Source organism: Phyllostomus hastatus, unplaced genomic scaffold (assembly GCF_019186645.2).
Source record: "Phyllostomus hastatus isolate PE091 unplaced genomic scaffold, TTU_PhHast_1.1 phas_scaffold_585, whole genome shotgun sequence".
In the NCBI taxonomy this organism is placed as follows: Eukaryota; Metazoa; Chordata; class Mammalia; order Chiroptera; family Phyllostomidae; genus Phyllostomus; species Phyllostomus hastatus.
The window spans coordinates 20,838,472-20,863,779 of record NW_025334037.1 but is presented as its reverse complement, the minus strand read 5'-3'; the positions used below and the strand labels follow the sequence as shown (position 1 = coordinate 20,863,779).

At 40.8% G+C, this 25,308-nt stretch overlaps 1 protein-coding gene across 2 annotated transcripts in view; it reads right to left on the bottom strand.

Moving 5' to 3' along the window:
* TRIM44 (tripartite motif containing 44) overlaps positions 1–25,308 on the bottom strand; it is a 112,922-nt gene that overhangs the window by 44,477 nt on the left and 43,137 nt on the right. The window contains exons 3-5 of one of the 2 annotated variants that reach the window (XR_006784170.1): positions 20,244–20,483; positions 10,530–10,549; positions 2,241–2,325 (exon numbers count right to left, since the gene is read on the bottom strand). Coding sequence is in view for 1 of the 2 variants with exons in the window: in XM_045825375.1 (XP_045681331.1) it covers positions 10,530–10,549; positions 20,244–20,483 (260 nt within the window). In the remaining variant the exon portion in view is untranslated. The remainder of the gene's footprint in view (positions 1–2,240; positions 2,326–10,529; positions 10,550–20,243; positions 20,484–25,308) is intronic. The other variant, XM_045825375.1, reaches the window with a different exon arrangement.

Here is a 25,308-nt window from a genome sequence, read left to right as displayed (position 1 = left end):
GCCTGGACCTTGAACATTTTGTTGAAAACTGTATTCCCAGCACCAAAGATAACACCTGGAACAAAGTGCCACTGAAGAAATGCTGTTTGTCCTCCTACTGAGATTCACTATTTTAAAATAAAATCTCTTTCCCTCTCTCCCCACTATCTGTTTCTTTCTCTCTCTCCCTCCCTCTCTATCTCTCTCTCTATCTTATATACACATACACACACACACACAGAAATTTTGAAAAACACATAAACCATGGAGGTTTGGTTAGAATATATCATTGCAGGAATTTTGGACAATCTCTTTGTACTCTGTAATGTCACCAGCCCATCACTCTGTCTAAGCTTTAACTTTCCCTGTGCCACAGAGTCACCTGCTCAGGGCCGGGGACACAGGGCTGATCTATCGGCCATGAGTCTGACGGATCACAAAAGCCTGACAGGATCTTCTCCAACACTGTTCATTCAGTAATCTTTATTCTGTGGCTCACCTTATTCTGCTAGAAAATATACTACTCTCCTTTTTATTGTAAAGTGTTTATATCTACTTAAGTCTGATTTTGTTCTGGATTCGCACCATGACTTCCCTGTCGAGTAGTATGGGTTTTACTTTACAAATACAAATCGATAGCTCTTTAACCTTGCACAAGGTGCTGAACATACGAGGTAGAGTGTGATACAAGAATAATAATAGCACCTTCCCCCGGGGCTGCTGTAAGGATTAAATGAGATAGATAATCCACGTGAACACTTGGCTTGCTTTCATTATTATAATCTCCGAGGGGCTGACAGATGAATAGACATGATGACCACGTACCCAAACAAATTCATCACCTCTACAGGTCGTCGTCTTCTTTTCTTTCTAAGAAGCCACTCTCTCCCACTCCATCCACAGAAGTAGAAATTCACGACAGGTATGCTTTGTGGGTCTGTCTGATCCCCAAGCATGACTTTTCTCCCGCAGAGTTTAGATAGCATTTCTGGATTGCTCCTGGATGGGTGATGTTATTTAGGGTAGTCATTCATCTGGCCCCCTGCATTTCTTTTTACAGCCTGTGTTTCATTCCTTTCCTCATTTGGTCCTAAAAGGGTCTTAGCTGGTTGGGGACTCGACCCTTCCCTTTAGGTTGTCAAAAATTCCCAGCCAGAGGCGGTGAGCGCTAATTCCAGGGGCATGCTGGGCTGGAGCATCGTGCTTGGCCTTTTCATCTATGCAGCCTGCCCGTAATTGCTAAGGTTTCCCTCCTGAAACAATCATCCCCCCATTTCTGTCCTCACGCCCTCCCAACCCCCCAGTTAATTATCAGTTCTGGAATTAAACTGCTTGCCTCCCCTGCCGTTGCCATGACAACAGTTGGCCTGCACCTGCCACTGGGTGAACAGTGTCTCTTTCAGAAAAGGCAATAGCAATTGCTGGCTCCACAAAAGCCAGGGAGTAAACTAGTGTTTACCTGTGTGAGGAGAGAAGTTCCTGTTCCTTCCACCTCAGGCATTTTCCTGGCAAGCTCCACCTCCTCTACCTTCTCAGATAAACTGATTGTTGCCACTCAACAGAGAAAATGAAATTTTTTCTGATAAAAATGCCAAATCCCTGTTGGCTTGTCACAATTCCATCAACTTTATTTATTCCAGCCAAGAGGTTAGAAGATAGTAATCTTCCATCTCCTAAGAAAGGCCGTGTAGTACAGTACAGTGTAGTATAGTGCAGTGCAGTGTAGTATGGTGTAGTGGAGTGTACTACAGTGTAGCACATTGTAGTACAGTGTAGTGCAGTGCAGTATAGCATAGTACAGTGTGGTGCAGTGTAATACAGTGCAGTGCAATACAGCGCAGCGTAGCAGAGTGTAGTGCAATGTAGCATGGTACAGTGTAGTGCAGTGCAGCATAGTACAGTGTAGTGTAGTGCAGTGCAGTAAAGTGTAATACAGTGCAGTAGAGTGTAGTGCAGTATAGTAGAGTGTAGTGCAGTGTAGCATAGTACAGTGTAGTGCACTGTAGTGCAGTGCAGTATAATGTGTAGTGTAGCACAGTGTAGTGTAGTACGATGTAGTAGAGTGTAGTGTCGTGTGGTATAGTGTAGTACAGTGTAGTATAGTGCAATATAGTGCAGTGTAGTGTCATGTAGTATAGTACAGTGTAGTATAGTGTAGTACAGTGCAGTGCAGTACAGTGCAGTGTAGTACAGTGTAGTGTAGTACAGTATAGTATAGGTAGTGCAGTAGCTGAAAGCAGAGAATTTCAAGCCTGACTTACCTGGACTCTACTCCTGGTGGAGTCACTCTGTAACTCTGTGACCATGGCTTAATCACTTAAACTCTTATAATACTAATTTCTTCATCTGTAAAAAGAGAATTCAAATAACTATACTCCAGAGGGCTGTTTTAAAGCTTTGAAATGACATATGTAGGTTAGCTCCTATTTAATGTCCAAGACATAAGCAGGCATCACTGCTATGACTGCTGTTCAGCTGTTGGTCCTGGATAACCCTGAAAGTCAGGGCAAAGCTGCCAGCCTGCTCAGCCTCAGCGGGCCCTCGACTGAGTGGCCGTGGCTGTGCAGGAGGCATAACACAGCACGCCATCCCTGTGGCATCTAGACCAAGATGCACCCAGCAGTCAGGGGCAGCAGGGAAACGCTCCTCCCCCGACCTTCACTGCTGTTCCGTCAGCTCCTCCTTCTCTGCACTGTCTTTCTCACACTCAATCTCACTCTCCTTTAAACAGAATTGATGGAACCAGAGGGGAAGGAGACATGTACTCACCACGGAAACAAAATGCTTTTCTGTTTTACAACCACACTGCAACCTACGGGGAACAACTGGTAGTGGTGCTGAGGAGTAGGGGAATGAGGCATTTATAAAAGATACTGTTTTTGTTCCCTGAAACCCCAGCTTGTGAATAAGAAAGTATTTCTCTGGCCAACCTGTAACCACTCATAGTTAGGTTCCTGAGTCCAAACAGGCACAAGCACATGAATATATTGATCTTTGGTACACACCTTCTCATTTAGGGTACCCCAGTTTTATCTTAGCTTTTGGACAACTTCCTTAAAGTACTGAAGCAACCTCCCTGCATTCATTGGCTCTAATCTTCATATGAAGCAGAAAGGAGAAAAAGAAAAAAGATACAAGAGAAAACCAGGCCAAAACAAAAACACACCAGCTTCTGCTCCCAGCATCCGTTACAGATGCCTGATGTGAGTTTCTGGGTAAAGAGATGAATGTCGTCCTTGGAAGCTGTTGGGAAAATGAAATCATGGATCTCCTCAATGCCCCTCACTGGGAAGAAATAAGAAGATGTTAGAGACCAGCAGGTTCCTCCTAAAATAAAAGAAGTCACCCCTGACAACAATTTTGCTGTGGCTGCCACGGGTGAGGGAGGCATTACCAATGACATCATATTTACTTACTCTTAAAACACAGGCCAGAGTTTTGTGACTTCCTGAAATCTATTATGCTTAGTACTAGTTCAAAACAGTGCTGATGGCCCTGGCTGGGCAGCTCAGCTGGTTAGAGCTTTGTTTTGATAAACCAAGGTTGTGGGTTTGATTCCCAGGCAGGGCATAACAAGAATCAACCAATGAATGCATAAATAAGTTGAACAACAAACTGATGTTCCTCTTTCTCTAAAAAATCAATAAATAAAATTTTTAAAAAGTAAAAAAACAAAACAAAACCAGCTCTGAAGACAAAGAAGGAAGAAGAGAACTAGCCTCCGGCCAGACTCTTCAGCATTTGATTTAACTCAGGGACATATTTGACAACGTTTTTATTCTTTGACTAGCTTGTAAAACTTCTATAGCCTTAAATCCCCTTGGAAAATGTTGATGCTTCAGTCCTCCTTTTCTCCATTAATCTACAAGGAGCTAGATAACGACTTAGGCAGGAGCTGTCAAAATAGGGGTATAAATAAGACACAAATCAAAGTTTCCTTTTATGACTACTTTATCTCAGTTGCTTGTTTTTTTTTAATCTAAAAGAAGAAACCAAAAGGAGAATACTTTCAATGCTTCACATCATCTTTGTCCTTAAAGTATAATAGGATGTGCCATTCTAATGGGGAAACTGAGGCATAAAGGAAGGCAAACAACCTACCCATAACCAATCATGAGATGTGACTCGGGAAGAAGCCCGTAAGATTCAGAAGTCTGTGCATCTCTTCCATGGACAGGACAACACTGTAGTCAAGAGGTAAGTCTAACAGGGAATGATGCAAACGTTCTGGTACTTCAACATGGCATGAAGACCCTTACGGGGTGAACTCACCCACCTCTTCGACTCATCTCCGGCCGGACATGTCGGCCTCTCTGCTCGAACGGGTTCCTACCCTTCTATCTGGACAGGCCCACTCCACCCTTCCTTCAAAGTCCAGCACAAATGCTACCTTTCTGATTCTCTGTTCTGAGACAGTTGTAGCCTTCTCTACAGCCAACGTATGCATTACAGAGAATCACTACAGTGCAGGGGTCAGGAGCCTGCCTTCTTGAGTCACACTGGTCAAGTGTGAAGGCCAGCGCTAGCACTTCCTGTGTATGACCTCGTGTAGGGATAGCCTCTCTGTGCCTGTTTTCTCATCTCAGGTGAGAAATGAAGATAACAATTATTAACCACTTATTAGGACTGTTGTGAGAAATAAATTAGATGGTACATGTTTAAAATACTTTCAGCACCTGGTTGGCATTCAACAAATGCTTCTTTATAATAATAATTTATAATTATACTATATAATAATTATTATATTGCACTGAAAAGTGAAATTAAAGCTGTTCAATTAGTTCTCTCTTTCAAAGTAGACTTTGAGATCTTTACATACAGGAACAAAGTCTTTCTCATCCTCACATCCCTGAGGCCTAGCACGCAGCACGACAGCACAGGAGACAGTCAAAAATGTTTGAGAGCAAATGAATGAAAGAAGCACTCTGCAATTATTCCTGCTTGAGAAATCACAGCGCAGAGCTCCTAGAAGTGAATGTTATCCTGGTAAGCTCTGAGGCCAAAGCTATAAACAAGGTTAGCCTGTCAAACATCACAACTACTGCCCTGGACGGGAAACAAAGGTTGGTCAGAGTAAAACCACAGCATGCAGGTGACACCCAGGCCTGTTCCTACTGGGGCCTTTCTCTCAGCACTGTGAGGCTAGGAAAGGCAGGCGGATGTGTGTTGTAACGCAGGCTGCTGCTAGCCAGCAGTTCCAGTGTGAGGCAAACAATAAGCTAAAGGCACCTTGGCTGAATGTTCCAGCTGTGAATGGATTCTCTGGTGATATACATTCACACAAAATAAACTGAAGTTGTGATTCTCACAGGCAAATATATGGAAATCAGTTACTTGAGCAAGGAGGCTTGCTTTTATTACAGACAGGCGGCACAGTGCATAGCATGGTTTCAGCCTTCATTTGGGTGAGTAAAAGAGAAACAATCCACATTAGCAGTGGAAAACAAAGTCAGCTCAGGTTCCCTAACAGGGAAATTAACAGTCAAGGGACTTTCTATGCTGAAGGCCAACTGAGATGTTGGGACTCTACTTATGTACATCAAGCAGCCCTGACAGCTCCATTCCACGTCACAGGATCAAAGCCGTTTTCTCTGGCTTCCAGCTAGGTCTTCTGAAATGAAGGTAATGCAAAAACGAAACCATGAATTTGCAATCAGAGGACAAAAGAAAATGAAGTGTATCATTGACACAGTCCCCTCTTATCTCTATAAACTAAGTCATCTGGAAGAGAAATGCCACAACTAAGGATCTATGGTTATTATTTTAAAGGGGAAAAAAGGGTACCTACAGTACAAACCCCCACTTTTTTTTGAGATTTTTAAACATCTACTAAGTCACAAAATCTCTAAGTAGATTCTTTCCACTCCATATTTAATATAAAACTATATTTTCCCACACAATTATATCCCAAAAAACTGGTTGGGGAGCAGCGGGGGAGGAGAGTGGTGCAGATTAGTATTTATGGGGAGAGAAAACCAGACTACAAAGAAGCAAAGAGGCTGAATGATTTGCTCAAGCTCCCGGGGGCAGTCACAGGCAGACTCAGAACAGAAGGTGGGTCTGCACACCCTTTTGGAGCCCCCCTCCTCTAGAACTTGCTGCCTGCTTGATCCTAGACTCAGCATGGGTCAGATTCACACTGATCTCTGCAGGCACTTTTTGCCTCAATTAAGAGCCAGCTCTGAAGATGAAAAATTCTACAGAAGTCCCAAGTATAGCTGTCACTATTAAAAAGCAATCTCCCTCTTAGTTAAAAAAAAAAATCACAGAAAATCTCAACAGCAAATCAAACTTTAATATTGATCTTGCTCCTTTCTCTTCTGAGCACAAGAGTTGAAGGGCCCTTCCCTCTCTGACTTCCTCCCACTAACAGCAGCTTCTAGGCAGCAGATCCCACTGCCACCCCGTCTCTTGGAACATACACGACTTCCCAGCAGGCTCCTGCAGGGGCAGGGAAGGAGTCAATCTGTGAGGGAGCGAACACAACATCTCCCATTACAGCACAGAGAAAACAGAATATTGCTACCAAAAGCATGAATTACATTTTTTGCTTGACAAAAAGAAAAAAAATTGCTCTGGGTTTCAAAGACACCCTCTTGAAAGATGACTCCACAGTGGTTAATACCCATGTTCAATATATCAGGACTGTTGCTCCTCCACGCTCTCCAAGATCCCTTGTCACTGTCGACATGACTGTATCGTGGATCTGAAGAGTAAACTACTTACTACCAGGTGGAAGGGCAATAGGCAGCTATTCTGTGGGGCCAAAGAAAGGGTTGGTCAGCTGCTCCTCAGGAAGCCTAAAAGCACCTCTTTCGCTGCCGACCCTCAGAGGACACTGTGTGAAGATCAAATAAAGAAATATCCCTTTATAATGACAGAGGCAAAGGAGAGGAGAAGCAGCATGCACAAAATAGAGGCCACGACGACTGCATGTTGGAGCAAGTAAGAACTATCAAGTCAGAGGAACAAGTCCAAAGTGACCCTCTGAGAACTGTGCATGAATCCTCCTGGCTTTCATCCAGGGTCACAGAGAGAAGTGTGCTGGCCTCTTGGAGACAGTCTGATGGTGCTGAGGGCATAAGCCCCGAAGCCAGACTACGCTCAAGCCCTAGCTCTGCCACTTACCAGCTGTGTGTCTAGGGCAAGCTAATGCTTCTGAGCATTAACTTCCTCCTTTAGAAGTAGGGTAATAATTACATTATAGGCTTTATGTGAGGATTAAATGAGAATGCAGAGGAAACCTTCAATAAACGGTAGCTATGATCATTACATAGTTAATTAGCAGGACAACTACTCAATAAAATTCAAGGTAAGAAATAGATACCACTAAAAGGACAAATACTTGCCACCTCATGTCCAGAGCTTAAGAAGTCACAACTGAAAAGAGGAAAGAAGGCAGGGAGACTTCAGCTTGAGAGAAGAAGAAGAAAAAAAAAAAACCCAATAGATCTATTACAGACCAATACAATTCAATAGGGCAGAATTTCCTTTGTTCCTTCCACTGCGGACAGTGGTTGTAATCCAATTCCCCCTGAACTCCTGTGCAGACTGTGGGGCGGTGACTGTGTGGGCAGAATGCTAGCAAAGGAGACACAGGTATAAAAATCCACGCAGACCTGGGACTCGGGCTCTGCAGGTGAATTTCTCTTCCACCCCCTCCCTGTGCAGGCAGACCCATACTTCCTGTCTGCCTCCCTTACACATCACACCCTCACTCAATGCTGTCGGCAACTCAGAAGCCTTTGGAACGGAACTGTTCGGTTTCTTGAGATGATGGTAGAGTGTCTATCATAAACAAGAGAACTTTCTGATCAAAGGCAATCTACCCTGAAGTGTTAATTGGAATAAATTGAGCCAAATGGTATGTCAACACAAGCAAACTGAATAGAATCAAAAAGTATAAATTTAAAGGTTAAAAAGAAAATCTGACTCCTCTTTCTGCCAAATTGGAACATACTTTTCAAGTGCTCATTGTACCTAAAAAGGGTTCTGTCAAGTGCCCGTTAAGCAGAATCCCTGCTGACATCCATGCAGCCTGGCTGGAGGGAAACAGCACGCCATCCAGGTTGCTAGTGAAAAAACTCCGTGCTCTACCACTGCTCAAAGTGACACGAAGGTGTCAGCAATTAAATTCTAAAGCCAGCCTCTCACACTGAATAGTGTCTCTTCATAAGGTCCCTGTAGTCTTCTAATCAATGAGGCTCCGGCACGTGACCACAAAGCAGAGATGAGGTGTTCATCCTAATCAGGCTCTCCCAAGACAGAAACGCCACTTCGGCCCTGTGGAGTGTGCACATCACATCTGCTAAGGTGTCTTCTTTATATTGGTCTTGTTTGAACTCTCCTTCTGGGGAAAAGATGGTCTAGGGTTCTGCTTGGCCTGGATTTTAAGGAGCTAGAGTTAGTCTTGAGAGTAGAAGTGGAGTGCCAAGGAGATAAAGAGTGTGTCTCAACCCAAAGTCTGTGCAAAATGGTGAACACTTACTTAGTCAACAACTATAGAAGTTGTTGACTTAAGGCTTTCATCGTCACTAGCATAGTCTAACTAGTCTTCCCCAGCTCTAGTGTTTGAAATTCCAGGATGTCTACCCACTCACTGCCTGCTGGATAGAGCTCCAATACCTTAAGGAGTCCTACAAGGCCCTAACTGACCTAGGCTCTGCTTTCTTTCCTCCATTATTCTCTTGTCTAGAACTTTTACATAGGTTGTTCCCTAGAACAACTCCTACCCCTGCTCCTCTTTTGTCTGCCCCCTCATTTTTCAGACCTCTAATTATTTATAACCTTTTCTAGTAAGCCTGCCCTTATCACCCAAGATTGACTTAGGAGCCCTTCTTAAAGGAGACAACACTTTTCTTATCATAACACTTCCCCCACAGTATAAGTGCCCAGGTAAATGCTCATCTCCCAGTAGACTTAGGATCCACAAGATCAGAGACCGTATCTGTTTTAGTTACCATTATATACCCAGTATATACAGTGCCTCACACACTGTAGGGTCATAAACATAGAAAGGGAGGGAGGAAGAGAGAGAGGGGAAAAAACATGGAGGGAAAGAAGGAGGAAGGGAGGGAGGGGCCACAACACAGAGGGAGCGGAAGGCTGGAAGATGAAGTCTGAAGGGACTCCCTGAGGCTCTGTAGGTTTAAAGCGGGATACCTGTGGCTTTACCACTACAGACAAGGAGCAAGATCTAGGCTGAGAACCACAGTGCCTGAGGGAGGGAAGCACCAGGAGATGCAGACAGATGTGGGATAACATTTAGTGCTAAGAAAGAGGCTAAGGATGTGGGACAGGAGAAACAAACAAAAAAAGGACGGGTATTTGTTGCTTTGCAAATAAAACCAAACAAGGGCTAAATCCTGGTTCTATAGTAAAGTAACCTCAGACAATTCATTCAGCTTCTTTCAATGAGAAGCCTAAATTGGTGATTTTCTGAGTTCTGAGGAACCCTAGGTTTCTGCAGAAGTCCCTCGGGGTCTATTGTATTAAAGAGAGGAGATTCACCAGCAGATATGGCCCCCAGCTTTAACCAGAGAAAATTGTTTTTTATACATTCGGTTTCTACTTAAAGCACATTTGAAAAAAGGATGCTTCTGCTATAACTAAAGTTCTGAATAGCAATGGCCTGGATGACCTTTCCAGTACCTCTCAGCCTTAGCAGTCTCTGATCTATGTGACAGAGGGGACCCATCTGGACACTGTATTTTACTTTCTACACATGCCCCTCAGTTGTGTTGATGGCATAGCTGCAGCATTTCCAGAGCCTGTGTCACTGCCCAAGCAGAAGGACAGGAAAGGTAAGTAAACCAAAGTCCAGGTGCACTGCAAGGCTGAGGCCAAAATAAAATGCACTTTTATGTATTTTTATTTTTAAATTAAATTCATTGGGGTGATATTGGTTAATAGGATCACACAGATTTCAAGTTTATATTTCTATGATGTAAGATCTGTATATTGCACTGTATGCCCACCACCCAAAGTCAAATCATCTTCTTTAAAATGCACTTTCAAATTTCATGTGGTGATACAGAAGCACAAAGGATCACTTTTTTTCCTAAACAAAACTTTGTATACCTATGATCTAGGATTCATTGTACAGGTGTCTTGAGTGGTACACAAAGATATTATAGGTCAGAAATAAATAATGTTGGATCCAGAGCCCACAAAAAAAGCAACCCAGCTCCAATCAAGAAAGAACAAGATGCAAGTTTATCTAGTCAGTCCACCTGAGAGTCCAATTACCATTCAAATACAGTGCCAGTATTCTTAACAGATATCCTGCATGTGCCAAAGAATAAAGCAACATAATCGTCATTACGTACTTTACAGTCTACTTTTATCTGAAGGTTACAGGCAGGAAATGGCATAGATGGGGAGGGAGATGGGAATCTTACAAAGTAAGATCTTCAAAGCCCTGGCTTAAGAAGGAGATTCCTTTTCTGTGCTGTTTCTTGGCTGTCCCTATTTCACGGGGCGTTAAAAGGTCACAGCATCACACTCTACTTCAATTTTGAGAACAGGCAAAAGCAATAATGTGATCTTACCTGGGTCCTTCCTCGTCACCCTGGAAGAAACAGAAAGAAACAGCATTAGAAATCAACATTGGTAGAGATTAATTTAGACTGCTTTCTTTTCCTTCTCCTTTCCCAACCTGAAGCAAAGCCTGGGCATTTATTATTAACAGAGACAAACTTGTAGACATCTGAGGGCTAAGACAAGGGCTAGTATGATCCCATGTTCAAACTGCCCAACAAAGATGAACTGGTAATTTGCCCTTGCAAGCAGAGATGTGAATGCACAGACCTAAGAGCCCTAAATAATAGCTTTGCCTTTTTATTTGTGTGGTTGGCAGTATTTAGTTCTGAGCAAACAGAGCCCAAAATAACAGCAGGTCTTAGACAAAAGCTGACCAGCTCCCAAAGTATCAAGCTGCTTCCCTCAAAGACTCCTTTCTGCCTTGGCCTAGAATTTTTTTTCCTCCAAAGAGAAACACAGGGACTCTAACATACAGCACACTATGATGGAAAGGGCACTGAACTGGGATCAGGAAACTGGGATTCTAGTCCAAGCTCTGTTACTCATTAGCTATGTGCCCTTGGACAAGCTAATTAATTAAGCTGGACCTTGGTCTTCTCCTGAACAAGGGTAGCTCTAGCATTTGATGACCCGGATCATTCTCAGACAAACAAGGGCTTTTCTGTTTTTCTTGCTCACTCTGCTAAAACAACATGTGAGTCTTCTTCTTCCAGGTATGGGATTCTCGGATCCTAACACTATTGGTGACCACAGAACATTTCATTGAGCCTCTTGTCCAAACCAGATTTTTCAAATGACTCTCAAGACTTTCCCAAGGGGCCTCACTCATCGTTTTGGTGACAGGGTAGCTTTTAAATCCTCCTTTTTAGCCATCTGGGATTGGTTCTCAGAGAACTTGTTTATTTGATTGATTAATTGCTCCTATTGGTATGAAGAAGCATGAGCTCTGGAGTCGACACTCTGGGTTCCAATCTGGACTCCATCACTTGCTTGCTGTGTTACCCTGGTCAAATTATTTTGCCTCTCTTAACATCAATTTCCTAGTTTGTAAAAGGAGAATAGTAATTGTCCCTATATCACAGAATGAGTGTGAGGAGTAAATAGAACAATGTATATAAACATCAAGCTCAATGCCTAAGATACAGGGTGTACTTAATAAAAGTTATTTTATCATTATCAGTAACAATTCAGTATCATTCATTAAGAAGCAACAACATGTAGGTGCTAAGGGTAAAAGATTAATACCCCATAATGATCGGAGCTCCTAGCGGCTCTCTGTGAGGAGAAACAGAGAGAAACAGATACAAGGCGAACTGTGACTACATGTGGTAAGGGCCCTACCGAAGACACAAACAGAACGCTGAGAGAAGGCGCCATTGGCACTGGCGTTTGAGGGATAAGCAGGATTTTCCCAGGCTGACAAGAGAAGATAAGTGGGAAGGGCACTGGACTAGTGAGAGCAAAGGCACAGCAGTTTTAAAAAAATGGGTGCTTAAGGAACTCTGAGTTCTGTGAAACTGGGGAATGGGGATGTGTGTGTTTGTGTCTTGGGCGGGGGCTGTGGGGGCGGTGGTGGTGTGGGGTTCGGGACTGGGAGTGCAACTGAGGTTACAGAGGTCAGCTGCAGACAGGAAGGTTACTTAAAGCCGTGTACACGCTGGAGGATGGGTAAGAAGGGCATTTTTAGAGCACGGTTAAGGTTTCCGCTATTGCTAAGGGCACTAATCATCCGTACTTGGAGAAAAAAGTAGGGTGAGTGGTGGAAGGCGGGCAGAGGGACTGCGGAAGCTTTGCTGGCATTTTGATCGACTGGCATGTCTTATGGGAACTATAATCTAGTAAGAAAAAAAGTCATATAATTTGAATTTAATAATGAGTTACATAACTATCAGTGATACAATTAAACCTCAACACAATTTTTCAATTATCTTTGGATGTTAACATATAATTGTCTAGGGGAACATTATGAAAAAAAAAGTATTCAAACTTTCTCCCTTGATTTAGAGCTAGTCCTCCTCATACTCACATTTCGTGGTGCAATTGTTACGAGACAGGGTTCTGGGTTAGAAGGGCACAGCTTTAACCTCTGGTCACCAATTCCAACAGTGACGCTTTTGGCAGTCCCTGAACTTTCCCAAGGTTCACATTCCTCATTTACACATGGAGATTCTAATCCTTACCTCACAGAATGGCCAGAGACATTAAAATAAGTGAGAAATGCTTGTAAAACACTAAGCAAGGGTCCAATACATGGTAAGTGTTCCACATAGTGGTCACTACTGTACAATACTTTCCTTGAATTGCTAATTAATAACATTTCTAGGTAAAGTGCGGAAGGGTAGAGAAGATGGGGCACAAGATTTTGCTTTACATTCATTCATCTCTGCTGCTTATAGATATGTTGTTGTTGTTTTTTTTTTTTTTTTCAGAAACAATAATCACTATCACAAAGCATGGGGAGGACGGGGTGAGAGTTTCACTATGGAAGGGAGGGAGGGAGGGAGGGAAAGAGGGGCAGACACACACATATAAGGCAATTCTGCGTAGGTCAGCAGACATTCAGAGAATTGCTAAACTTGCTAGTAGAAGAAAGGTACAGGCTGTTCATGCTACCTGAAAATGCACATCCCTAGCCTGAAAGCCCAGCTAATTCCTATCCATCCTCCAAGATCAAGCCTCACTTGGAAATTTTTCCTCCCTTACAGGCTGAACAGGGTAATCCCCTCTCCTCCACACCGTGTGGCTCACACTTCTGGGCTAGTATTGAGAGCAGAACACGGACAGAGACAGCATCTTACAGTGTCTCCCTCTTTGGACTGCTGTGCTTGAGAACAAAAACTGAGTGTTGTTCATCTCTTTATTCACTGCACCCAGCACAGCACAAGGCACATGGTGGATGATCAGTCAAAAAAGGAAAGAAGGGAAGACAAGATATATGTTGAATTTAGGATTAATTTCTATCCCCATTACAAGTGAATTCTGGTTTCAGAGATTATTAGAACTGAAAATCTGTTAAACACCAATGTCTGTTTAAATGACTTGTTAGGTTAAGCAGTGTTTTCAAATCTCTCCATACAATATCCTGAGTGCTCCTGGCTGGATACATTCTAGCACAACTTCTCATTGCCACTTCCACCAATGAAAATGTATGTTCACCAAAAATCAAACAAGTTTGTTCCTATAATGATGACATATTTTGTTAAAAAATGAGTAATGAGTACAAGAGAGAACTGTTGCTTCCATAAATTGATTCCATGAAAATTAAGCTGAATCCTTGCAAAGTGTCCAATACAGATGAGTTTCTTAAAAGCTTCTCTCAATTTTTTTAAGATTTTATTTATTTATTTTTAGAAAGGGAAGGGAGAGAGAAAGAGAGAGAGAAACATCAATGTACGGTTGCTGGGGGCTGTGGCCTGCAACCCAGGCATGTACCCTGGCTGGGAATCGAATCTGCAACACTTTGGTTCACAGCCTGCGCTCAATCCACTGAGCTACGCCAGCCAGGGCTGCTTCTCTCAATTTTGATGTAGATGAGATACATGCAAAATACTAGAAAAAAAAGCATAAAAGTCTATGACTTTTCACAGACTTTTGAAGTTGCCTACAATGTTATGAATTACAGTAAAAAGTTTGAAACTACTTAAAGTGAGGTAAAAGTTAAATTTGTATCACTGAAGCAGGATTCAAACATGTTTATGAAGAATTTCTGGTAATACAAGGAAAATTTTAAATATATTGTTAAGAAAAAAATGATGTTGAGATGAAAGTGTTAACTAGTCTTACTGTGGTAATATTTTTCAATATATACATGTATCAAATCATATACCTTAAATGTATATATGTTATATGTCTATAATATCCCAATAAAGCTGGTAAAACACACACACACAAACATAATACCTAATGATGACCATCAGTTTAGTCTGTGTTTACCTTCTGCCATGTCTAAAAGTTTTAAATATTCTATAATGACTAATAAAGCAATACTTCAGTTATCTGAAGAGGGGAAAGACCACATCTTTTTAGACTTGTGAGACTGGTATTGAAACTCTTCTCCTACCCTATATTCCATAAGATGGCCCAGAAAGACATATTTTTTAAAAGAAATATCAGGAAACCTTGTAATCTTTGGACCCCTTCAACCAGAAGCTCTGTGATCTCCTTGCTAATCAAATTCATCTGTGCTAAAGGTTTCATAAAATGAACACACTGTGTTAATGGGCTACTTTCAGAATAATCTTCATGAATCAAAAGCAAATAGCACTTGGGCATGTGGGATATCTAGGCTTTTAAGATTTACTGAAATACAATTTATAACACCATAAAAATACCTGTTTTAAGTGTATGTTTAATAGCTCTTAGTAAACTTACAGCATGCAACAATTATCACAAACTAAATTATATACATATATAAAATTATGTACATATACAGATACAAAATTATGACTCTCTTCTCCTTAATCTCTTTAAAAGTATATGAGTATTTAACAAGAACTAGAACTGCCCTGCAGTGCTTGTAAGTAGATTGTTATATATGATACTATATCAAACAACATGGAAGGAGGGTAAATTGGCCTATATAGTCTCATCTCCATTTTATTTGAAGTGATACAATTTAATTTTAGTAGACTCAAAATTTAAGGATCTTTATTACAATCCTCATAGAAACCACTAAAGGTAATACACAGTAATAGAGCTAAAAGGCCAATAGATACATCAAAATACAATTCAAATGTTTCAGAAATCCAAAAGGTAGGAAAGAAGGAGAGTGACAAAACCAGAGAAACAAATAGGAAACAACAAGATCGCACACCTAAATTAAACCATATTAATAACAACACTTAAATGTTAATTAGCTGAGCATTTCAATTAAAAGGCAGAGACTATCAGAAAGATAAAAGAGTAAGACCCAGCTGCATGCTGCCTAAGGCACAAAGACTGTAACCACGGACAGAGTGAAAGTAACTGGTTGGAAAGACACCCACCATGAAATCAGTTAGCATAAGACTGGATCGGCCCTACCAATAATAAATAAAAGTAGACATCTAGACAAAGAATAAAGAAAAAGGGTAACTTTTCATGATGATTAAAGGGTTAGTTCATCAGAATATGTATTTGTTTAATAAGATTCAAAATATCTGAAGAAAAGTTGATAGAATTAAAGGGGGAGATAGATAATTCAATGATCACACTTGGAAATTTAATATGGCTCTCTCAACAGTTGATAGAACAATGTCACAAATATACACGAATCAGTAAAAGTCGTAAGTTATCTGGACACTTAATTGATATTTAATAGAACACTACATCCCAAGTACAGAATACACATTCTCTTTAGGTACACATGTGCATTCACTAAGACAGACCATATCCTGGGCCATAAAGCAAGTCTTGATAAATGTTAAAAGACTTAAATAGTTCACAGTATGTTCTCTGATCAGAATGGAACCAAATCAGAAATGAAAAACAGTAACATATATAGGAAAATTACTAATATTTGGAAGCTAAACAACACAATCCAAAATAATCAATGAGTAAAAAGAATAAATCACATGTTCAGAACCAGTCACTACAGTTCACTTTTAAAAGCATCAAAAATAAGATGCATTGATGAGGGGAAGGATGGAAAGATGGTTGCGTGTGTAGAATAAATCAAGTACAGTAAAATACTACTGACAGAGTCAAGGTGGAGGTATATGGGTATAACTGTGAGAACCTTTCAACTTTGATATATGTGTGAAAATTTTCATAATAAAACGTTGGGGGAGTGATCTTTTGGCCAAATTAAAAATGCAGATAATAAAAAAATTAGTATCTTGCAAAAGGAAGAAAAAAATGCCTCTGTTGAAGGAAAGGAAGGTACTAGTTATTTGCTCTCATCAATAAATATCCAGGTGAGCTAGAACGACAGGCTGTTAGATGATAACAGTTCTTTGTGAGAGTTCTAGTCTGCTGAACGCTACTTCTTGTTTTCAATAGCTCATTTTTTCCACAGCCTGGTCCTCAGGCCTCGTTACCTTCATATCCCTAAGAGTAATTCCATCAGAGTTAACAAGTATAATGCAGTTGATGTTGAGGAGGGGCTAAATTCATTTACTTATTTTTCAAATGTATTTTATTGATTATGCTGCTATGTTGTCCCAATTTTCCCCCCTTTGCCACCCTCCACCCCATACCCCCATGTAGTTCATGTCCATGGGTCATGCATATAAGTCTTTGTCTTCATTTCCTATACTGTTCATAACATCCCCCTCCCTATTTTGTACCTACTAATCAGTATTTCTTAATCCCTGAACCTCTTCCCCCATTCTCTACCTTCCCCCTCCCAACTGATAACCCTCCAAATGATCTCCATATTTATGATTATGTTTCTGTTCTACTTGTTTGCTTAGTTTTTTAAAAATTCTGTTGTTGATAGTTGTAAATTTGTTGCCATTTAAATGTTCATAGTTTTGATCTTCTTTTTTTTAAATAAGTCCCTTTAACATTTCATGTAATGGCTTGGTGATGATGAACTCATTTAGCTTTACCTTGTCTGGGAAGCACTTTATCTGCCCTTTCATTCTAAATGATAGCACTTTGCTGGATAGAGTAATCTAGGTTGTAGGTCCTTGCTTTCCATCACTTTGAATTATTCTTGCCAGTCCCTTCTTGCCTGCAAAGTTTCTTTTCAGAAATCAGCTGACAGTCTTATGGGAACTCCTTTGTAGGTAACTATATGCTTTTCGCTTGCTGCTTTTAAGATTCCCTCTCTTATCTTTAAACTCTGGCATCTTAATTACCATGTGTTTTGGTGTGGTCCTCTATGTGCCCATCTTTTTGGGGACTCTCTGTGCTTCCTGGATTTGTATGTCTATTTCCTTCACCAAATTAAGGAAGTTTTCTTTCATTATTTTCTCAAATAAGTTTTCAATTTCTTGCTCTTCCTCTTCTCCTTCTGACACCCCTAGAATTCAAATGTTGGTACATTTGAAGTTGTCCCTGAGGCTCCTTACCCTATCCTTGTTGTTGTTGTTTTTTTAATTCCTTTTTTCTTGCTGTCCTGATAGCATTTTCTTCCTTGTGTTCCAAATTAATTTTATTCTCAGCTTCATCCACAACACTGTTGAATCCCTGTAAATTTTTCTTTATTTCACTTAGTGTAAACTTTATTTCTGCCTGGGTCTTTTTTATACTATTGAAGTACCCATTGAGTTCCTTGGGCACCTGTTAACCAGTGTTTTGAACTCTGCATATGATAGACTGCTTGTCTCCATTTTGTTTAGTTCTTTTTCTGGAATTTTGTTCTGTTCTTTCATTTGGACCATGTTTCTTTGTCTCCTCAATTTGGCTGCCTCCCTGTGTTTGTATACAGCTGCTTTGACTCCCTGTCTTAGTAGTGTGGCCTGTTGTAGAGAAGCACACCTGCAAGTTGGATGGGGTGGAGCCTTAGGTAGTCGCCTGGGTGGGGCAACCCCTGTGAACCAGGTTGATGGAGCCTCAGCTATGGTGTCACCACTCTGTGCCTCTGTGCAGGCAGAGCTCTGAAAAGGGACAATGGACACTGCCTGGTCTCTGGAGTTTTCTGGGAGTGAGCTGTCTCCCTGCACTTGCCCTGATGCCAGGCACTTCAGTTTCTTCCTGTATGCTACTGGTGCCCTCTAAGCTGCTGTCCCACTGTTGGAGCCCAGAGGGCATGAGACTGTAAGTCCTAAGTCCTAAGACCGTTTAAGAGGAGATGCCTGAGAATCCTGCAGTTTCTCCCACCACCCAACCCCGACTTGTTTTTATAGCCAGAAGTTGTGGGAACTTATCTTCCTGGCACTGGAACTCTGGGCTAAGGGCCTGGTGTGGGGCTGGGGTCCCCTGCTGTCAAGATATCCTTCCCGATTTTTATCCACCACACATGGGTGTGTCACCATCAGTTCTGTGTCTCTGCATTTCTCTGTCTCCATGTTTTCAGTCCTTCTATCCATCTGAATGAATATGATTTTTTTAATTCCTTGATTGTCAGACTTCCATACAGCTCAATTTTCTGACAATTCTGGGTGACAGTTGCCTTGTGGTTTAGTTGTAATTTTTGCTGTGGTTATATGAGGAGGTGAGCCAAGTTTACCAATGCCTCCATCTTGACCAGAAGTACTAAATTCATTTATTAAAATGAAAATAAAGGAGAAGTGGCCACCTCTCAAAATACATCTTGATTTTTGAAAAACAACCTAATTAACACACAGAATAAATGTAAGGGTCTAATTTGAGGAGAATTAGGGAGACTTATGGCACTTAGCTTAACTCTGGCTGAACTTTTTGTTTATTAAGACACAATATGACCACCTCCACAATGTAAAAGGTCTTAGGAATGCAAAACTGTCTAGGACACTGGTTCTTTTCAACAGAATAGAGACAAAGTACAGGCAATGGAATAGGATAGACTTAAATCTGAATCCTGGTTCTGTTTTCTACTACCCAAATATCACTGCTGTGCCAGTTTCTCTGCAATTCTCTGCATCTCAAGATCCAATCAGTAAAATGGAGAGAATGAGTGCTGATTAAAGGATTAAATGAAATGATGACTATAAAGTGATCTCTTTCCTATTTAGAAACTTACATAAGCACATACTGTCTTAATTCTGAGGAGAATGAAGTGAAAAGAATAAGAGCTATTCTATTTTTTTCATGAATTCATGAAAACTAATCAAGAACCTTGGATGAGTGAAGTGGACGACTGTCCAGTGATCTCTCACACTTCCTTTCAGAAGGCTTGTATAATAACTGCCTCCTACGTTATATCTTGGCTCATTTGTTGGCTTGCTTATTCTGTGGCTAGGCTCTCCTGGGCCAAGGCAAGACTGCTAGTTAAAGCTGAACTTATTGAGTAAGTCCTGAAAAATCCACAAGACTCTCCTAGGCTTTCTTCTAGAAGGGCTTACCCTAAACCCATCTAGCATAAATCCAACTAGACTTTTCAACATAGTGGTATAAAATCTGACAAACAACAGCCTCTCCCCAGTGGCTGAATGTTATAAATTTTATATATTTTTAAAACTGGCTGCCTTAAATTATTTTTAGAAATGGATTCTAAATGCCCACACATGTTGTTTGGTAAAATGTCTGAGACCCTTTAATCTGGTTAAAAAATAACAATGAACATAATGACTATATTCCTTGTACAGTGATTTAACATTTATTTTATGCCTTTTTTTCACACTTTTTTTGATCGCTGCAATGTCCTAGCCCACATACCTTTCTTAATCCAGCAGTTATGCCCCCAAATTACGTAGCCGGCTCCATATAAAAACCAGCTTGAAGAATCCTTTCACCATATACAGAGTCAGACCCAAAATCATTCATTCTGACCTGCTTTATGCCCTACTTCCTGACTTATTCTCATTCAGCCCAGTCCTCACCCCTACGACTACTTTACTTACAGGATCATTTTATGATTTGGGATCTGTCAACAGCTCTTTTCTCTGGCTCTGATCTCTGGCTTTCCTCACTAACTGTGATTAGTATTTGCCCTCAGTGACTATATGCCTTTAAGTCATGGTGGACAAATATTCTGCCAGGCCCAGTGCTGGCTGCAGGCTCCAGAGGCCAGTACTTCCATATGGGATGCATACCAGGCTAAGCTCTCAATTCATTCACACTTAAGGACTATAAGGGGGCATTTCCAGAGCTAACAAACATGGCAGGCAGACCTCCTATTTGTCCTGCTACTAATAATTGTGGGCATTCTCCTTTACCTCTGCCTTTGGCTCAGCTGCTTCGTTAGAGGTATCATGTTGTTCCTTGGCTTGGGCCATCTGAGTCATCAACCTGTCCATGTGGGACTGGATGTCTGCCAGTATCTCAGTCACATGAGCTGTGGCCATTGCTTCCTGGATGTCCACTAGATGAAGGGCCTTCTGTTCCTCATCAGCAATCACCTTCTGAACTTTCTTAAATTCCTGCTGTATAAAAACCTTCATCTGGTCCCGAGTGACCTGTAGCACACAGACAAGTGAGAAGAGTCAGTTGGACACACAAAGAAGTGGAAGGTTAAGTGCTGTCACTGTAAGTGCCAGGCAGTCACGGCCAAAACACAAACCCTGGTTCCTACTGAATACCGAAGTCTTGGGAATATCCTCCAAACAGTGCTCCTCTAATATCTTTGATAAATTTCCTGCTAATTTTTTTTTTCTCTTTCATTCTTTAGGAAGAAATTCTTTATCTTCCTTTTTTATTTTCTTTTTATTTTTATAGCAGTAATACATAATTACTTTTTAAAAATTTAATAGATGAGTACATATGAAAAATGAAACTCTCCTCCTCTCTCCCTCCCTATACCATTTCCCTCTTTAGAGGAAAATTACTCTTAACAATTTGGCATGTATCCTTCCAGCCATTCTTCTATGTATCTATACCTGTATCTATCTACATAATTATATTGTTTTTATATAAATGAATCACAGTACACATATGGACCTGTGCCTTGCTTTTATTTAAAATATTTTAGTACCTACAGAGCAACTTTATTCTTTATACTAGTTTTAATAACTGTATGATGAGGATAAATATGGACATTTGTATATACAAATATATAAATAAATGCATAAATATCTCATACATACACACATTCCCTTCTTAATGGAAATACAGGACATTTCCTTTTTTTGCTATTACAAATAGCATATCAATAAATATCCTTGGATATACCTCTTAATTTTGCATATAAGTTTCTTTAGAGACCTTTGAAATCACTGGGTCAATTCATATGTACTCTTAAAAACACTAACTGATACTGCCAAATGCTCTCCACAAACAACACATCAATTACACTCCCACAACAACGTGTGAAAGTAAGCATTTCCCTTATAGCTTCACCAATATCAGGTAATATTTAGTGTTTAAACTTTTACTTTCTGATAGAGGAAAATACATTATTGTTTTATTTTGCAACAATTGTACAAACCAAATAAATTATGACTGTAGGCTAAATTGGCTAGGGCATAAGAAAGGCCAAGTGAGAAACTACCAAAATAAGAACTAAACTGCTTGTCTTGCCAGCAACTGCATTTACTGACATTTCCTCATAATCACATTTACTGTACGAGTAGTGTTAAACAACTGTGCATACTGGGTAGCTGAGGCGAGGAACAGGGAAGAGGTAGGGCAGCAGAGGAAAAGAGACCAACAGCCAATTTTAGAGATCAGAGAGAAAGCGGCTGTCATCTGTGTGAGCCCCTTTCTCTCACAGATGAGGAAAAAGGCACGGCTGCAAACTTGTAGGAGACGCGGAAGATTCCAGTCTTCTTGCTCCCAGTCTGGTGCTCTGTTCACTCGAATAGTCTGCCCGAGGGAGGTCACACTGGAAAAACCTCAGACAGGAAATTAAGAGAAAGACTAAATGAGAGGGAAGATCAATCCATTTTTGATTGGCCTCTTAAAAATGGAAAGAGGCTTGATACTTTAAGCCACTTATGTAACAGTGCCATAAGAATGTCAATGCAAAGTAAGGCCTGCACGACATGTATCTGCTCACACATCAAGTGACTCAGTGGCATAGCCCTCAGGAGTTCATGTGCTCCCTGCAGGTGCCCTCCTGGGTTCTAAGGAAACAGGGAGGGGAGTGTTAAATGTCATTCATATCCTGCAAATTCTACACCAGATCAAGAACTATGATTGTGTTGACTATTATAATTCCTTTTAGTTTTTAATGTCTTTCAAGACTGTTATGCTTTATGGTGATCATTTATCAATGGATTTCTAGCCTTGAAATAAATTAGGTCTTATAAGATCTAGGATTTTCTCTTAAAGACTAAACCAAGGAAGCTTGAGCTAAGGGATGAACTTTTCTGAATGCCTAAGAAACACTCTCAACAGTTCCAAGTGACTAAAAATAAAGGTCACAATAAAAACTGACTGGCAACCTATTTTACTAGACCTCACATACACATGAGGTTGGAAGTTAGGAAGCTGACATCACAGTCTAGGAAGGTGTGGGCCAGACTTCAGTAGGTGAATAAACTGCCGTTTAAAGAAAAAAAGCACGTTTTCTGACGTTTTCTGTTTCTCATTGCTTTACATAGGTTTTTCAACATGGCACACTTTATTTTATACAGATCAAGCTACACAAGAGAATTAAAGGCAGAATAATCTACTCTATAAAACCTTTAATGCCTCCTTCTTACTCCAGTTCTCTACTAATTCACAAACAGGTATTCTCTAAGTTAGTTCAAAACAGTAAGAACAAACTTCTGGGTCCAGGCACTCTAATTCAGAGCCCACAGAGGAGACTCCCTGGGGATGGGTCACATGGCAGCAGGTTCAGTATTCTGGTTCTCCAATGGCAGGAGTAAAGCAGCTTTTCAAATCCCCTTTCTGGCCTCATTTCACTGCCTTGCCATCAACTCTGTTAAAAACTTAACAGTTCTGCAAGAGCATGATGCCCTTCCTGTCAGCACCTGCTGCCTGGGAGCCACTGACATCCTCTCTGAGTGGGCTTCTTAGGGCTTCTTGCCTCTGTCCAATAGCTCCCCAAAGGTGAGAGGGGCAGGCTCATACTCCTGACAATATTGCATGCGGTACTACATAAAAAGAGAAAATTCTACATATGTAGAGAGAAGGCTAGATGTATCACATAATGATAAACCTGGTGATGTTCCTTTTATATAGCATCTAATAGAAATTGACAAACCTTTTTAAAGTCATGGAACTTCCTTTTCCTTCACCCCAAAATGTAACAGAGCCAAAAGTACAGCTACTCTGGTGAAAAAAAATTCTCCCCTTTCACCTTAAAGTAACTTCCTAGGGCACTGGTACTAGTCTCCAAGAAAATCTCACCCAAGGGACCTGTGTCCTCTCTACACGGATGAAACCTAAAAGGAGTTTTCTCCCTTTTGTCAACTGATTGGCCCTTAAGTTGTTGAAACCTTAAGGGCCAAGGCTACAAGCGTATTGATATATCTTTGTTATAGTTGCATTAGGGTGAAAAGCTGTGTCATTATTAAGCATAGTATTATAATTTGAAAAAAAATCGGTGGCTTATTTGGGAATGGTCTGAACTAACTATTGGACGTCTGAATTTTTTCATTAGAGCTGTGTCCGACCGCCACACTGTACAAGAGCAGGGAAAAGGCCGGAGAGAAGTGCAGTGATAATGTCAGCTTTAGAAACCAATTTTCCCCTGGACGGTCCAGCACACTTTCTTCTGCAACATATTTCCTCTAATGATCCCTTACTGCCTGCTTTGGGTTCTTCAGATTTATTTCTTCTTAATTAAGATGTTTCCTCAATTAACAGGCTGCTTCTGTTGAGGGATGTTACCCTCACCATGTGAATCTCAGGATAAAGGATGCACATCTGAACAGTTAAGTCGCATCCCATGGTACTGTCTATATGCTCCTGTAGTTAACATTTCCAAGCGAGGCTGCACCCAAGAGGCATGCACACTGGCACTTTACACATACATAATTAAATGCATAAAACCCTGAGTTAAGAACTTGTACCTAAAAACAACCCCTTTCAATGTGTTCGACATAGCTGGAAGCCATTAACTCCTAGCTAGCTGGCCTGTAAGAAACGAAGGTTTTATTTACTTTTCTATTATTGGCAGATTACAAAAACAACAAGCTTACTAGCTAGAAAGCATCACACGGGCTGAAGGAAAATCTGTTCCAGAAAACTGCTGCTAAGATAAACTGAGAAGGATGAACCAGAGTCAGGAGCAGGAAGGTACACACAAAAAAGTATCAGAGTCTTTATTGATTGAAAATTTCAAAAATACTTGTTCTATTAACCAAATTTCCTGCAAGGTTCTCCAGTATTTATTCTGGCATCTTAATTTTACTCCAAGAGAACTCCCTCCAAACCCCTGTTAGGCTCCAGTGAGGGCAGGCAAGCGAAGAGCTTCATCCACAAGCAGGAAGACAGAGTCCTTTCTAAGCATAGGGCTGAACCTCCCATTTCCTCTATCTTCTGTGTATGAGTGGAAAAGCCACCACCTGTGAATAAAACAACTGCCCATCCTAAGGGCTGGGAAATTATCCAGCAGCCTAGAAATGCAGCAGACGAGCACTATGAACTGTATTCCGTTACTGGCATTGCCAGTGCTACCCAACACTCTCCTGACAACCCAGTGAGGGGGCTGGGTTGCTGGGGTTCTACAGTGGGGTGTTGAGAAGGGTAGAGAAAAGGTTATTCAAGTGTACATTCAGTCTCTTCCTTAAACCGTTTTTTCTTATCTTCATCAGAAGCCCCAGACAGAAGCACTCACTTACATCCTCTTTCCTCCTGTCACCCCCATGTTGTTAACAGGGCACCACGGGACTTCTACCGCGGTCACCACTTAGTTACTTCAAGTATCCACTCAACGAAGTTGCTGTTACTCTTCTTTCTACCATAAAAGACTATAAATATAGACCAAAATATTGGAGAGTGGTTACCTCTGAGTGATGGCATTAAAAGTATTTTTCTTTTTTGTCTGTTTTCCATAATAATATGTAACACATTTTTATTCAACAATAGTTATTTTTTAAAATGCAGCTTAAAAAAGTTAATTCCTCAATAAAAATTAGCAAATTGAATCTAATAGTGTGTAAAAACAATTTATATACTATGATCAAGTGGGATTTATTTCAGGTATGGAAGGGTGGTTCAACATTTGAAAATAAGTTCATATAATCTATAGCATCAATAGTCTAAAGAAGAAAAATTACGTGATCATATAAATAGATGCAGAAAAAGCATCTGACAAAATCTAACATCCATTAATGATAAAAACTCGCAGCAAACTAGAATAGAGGAGAACTTTCTCAACTTCATAAAGAG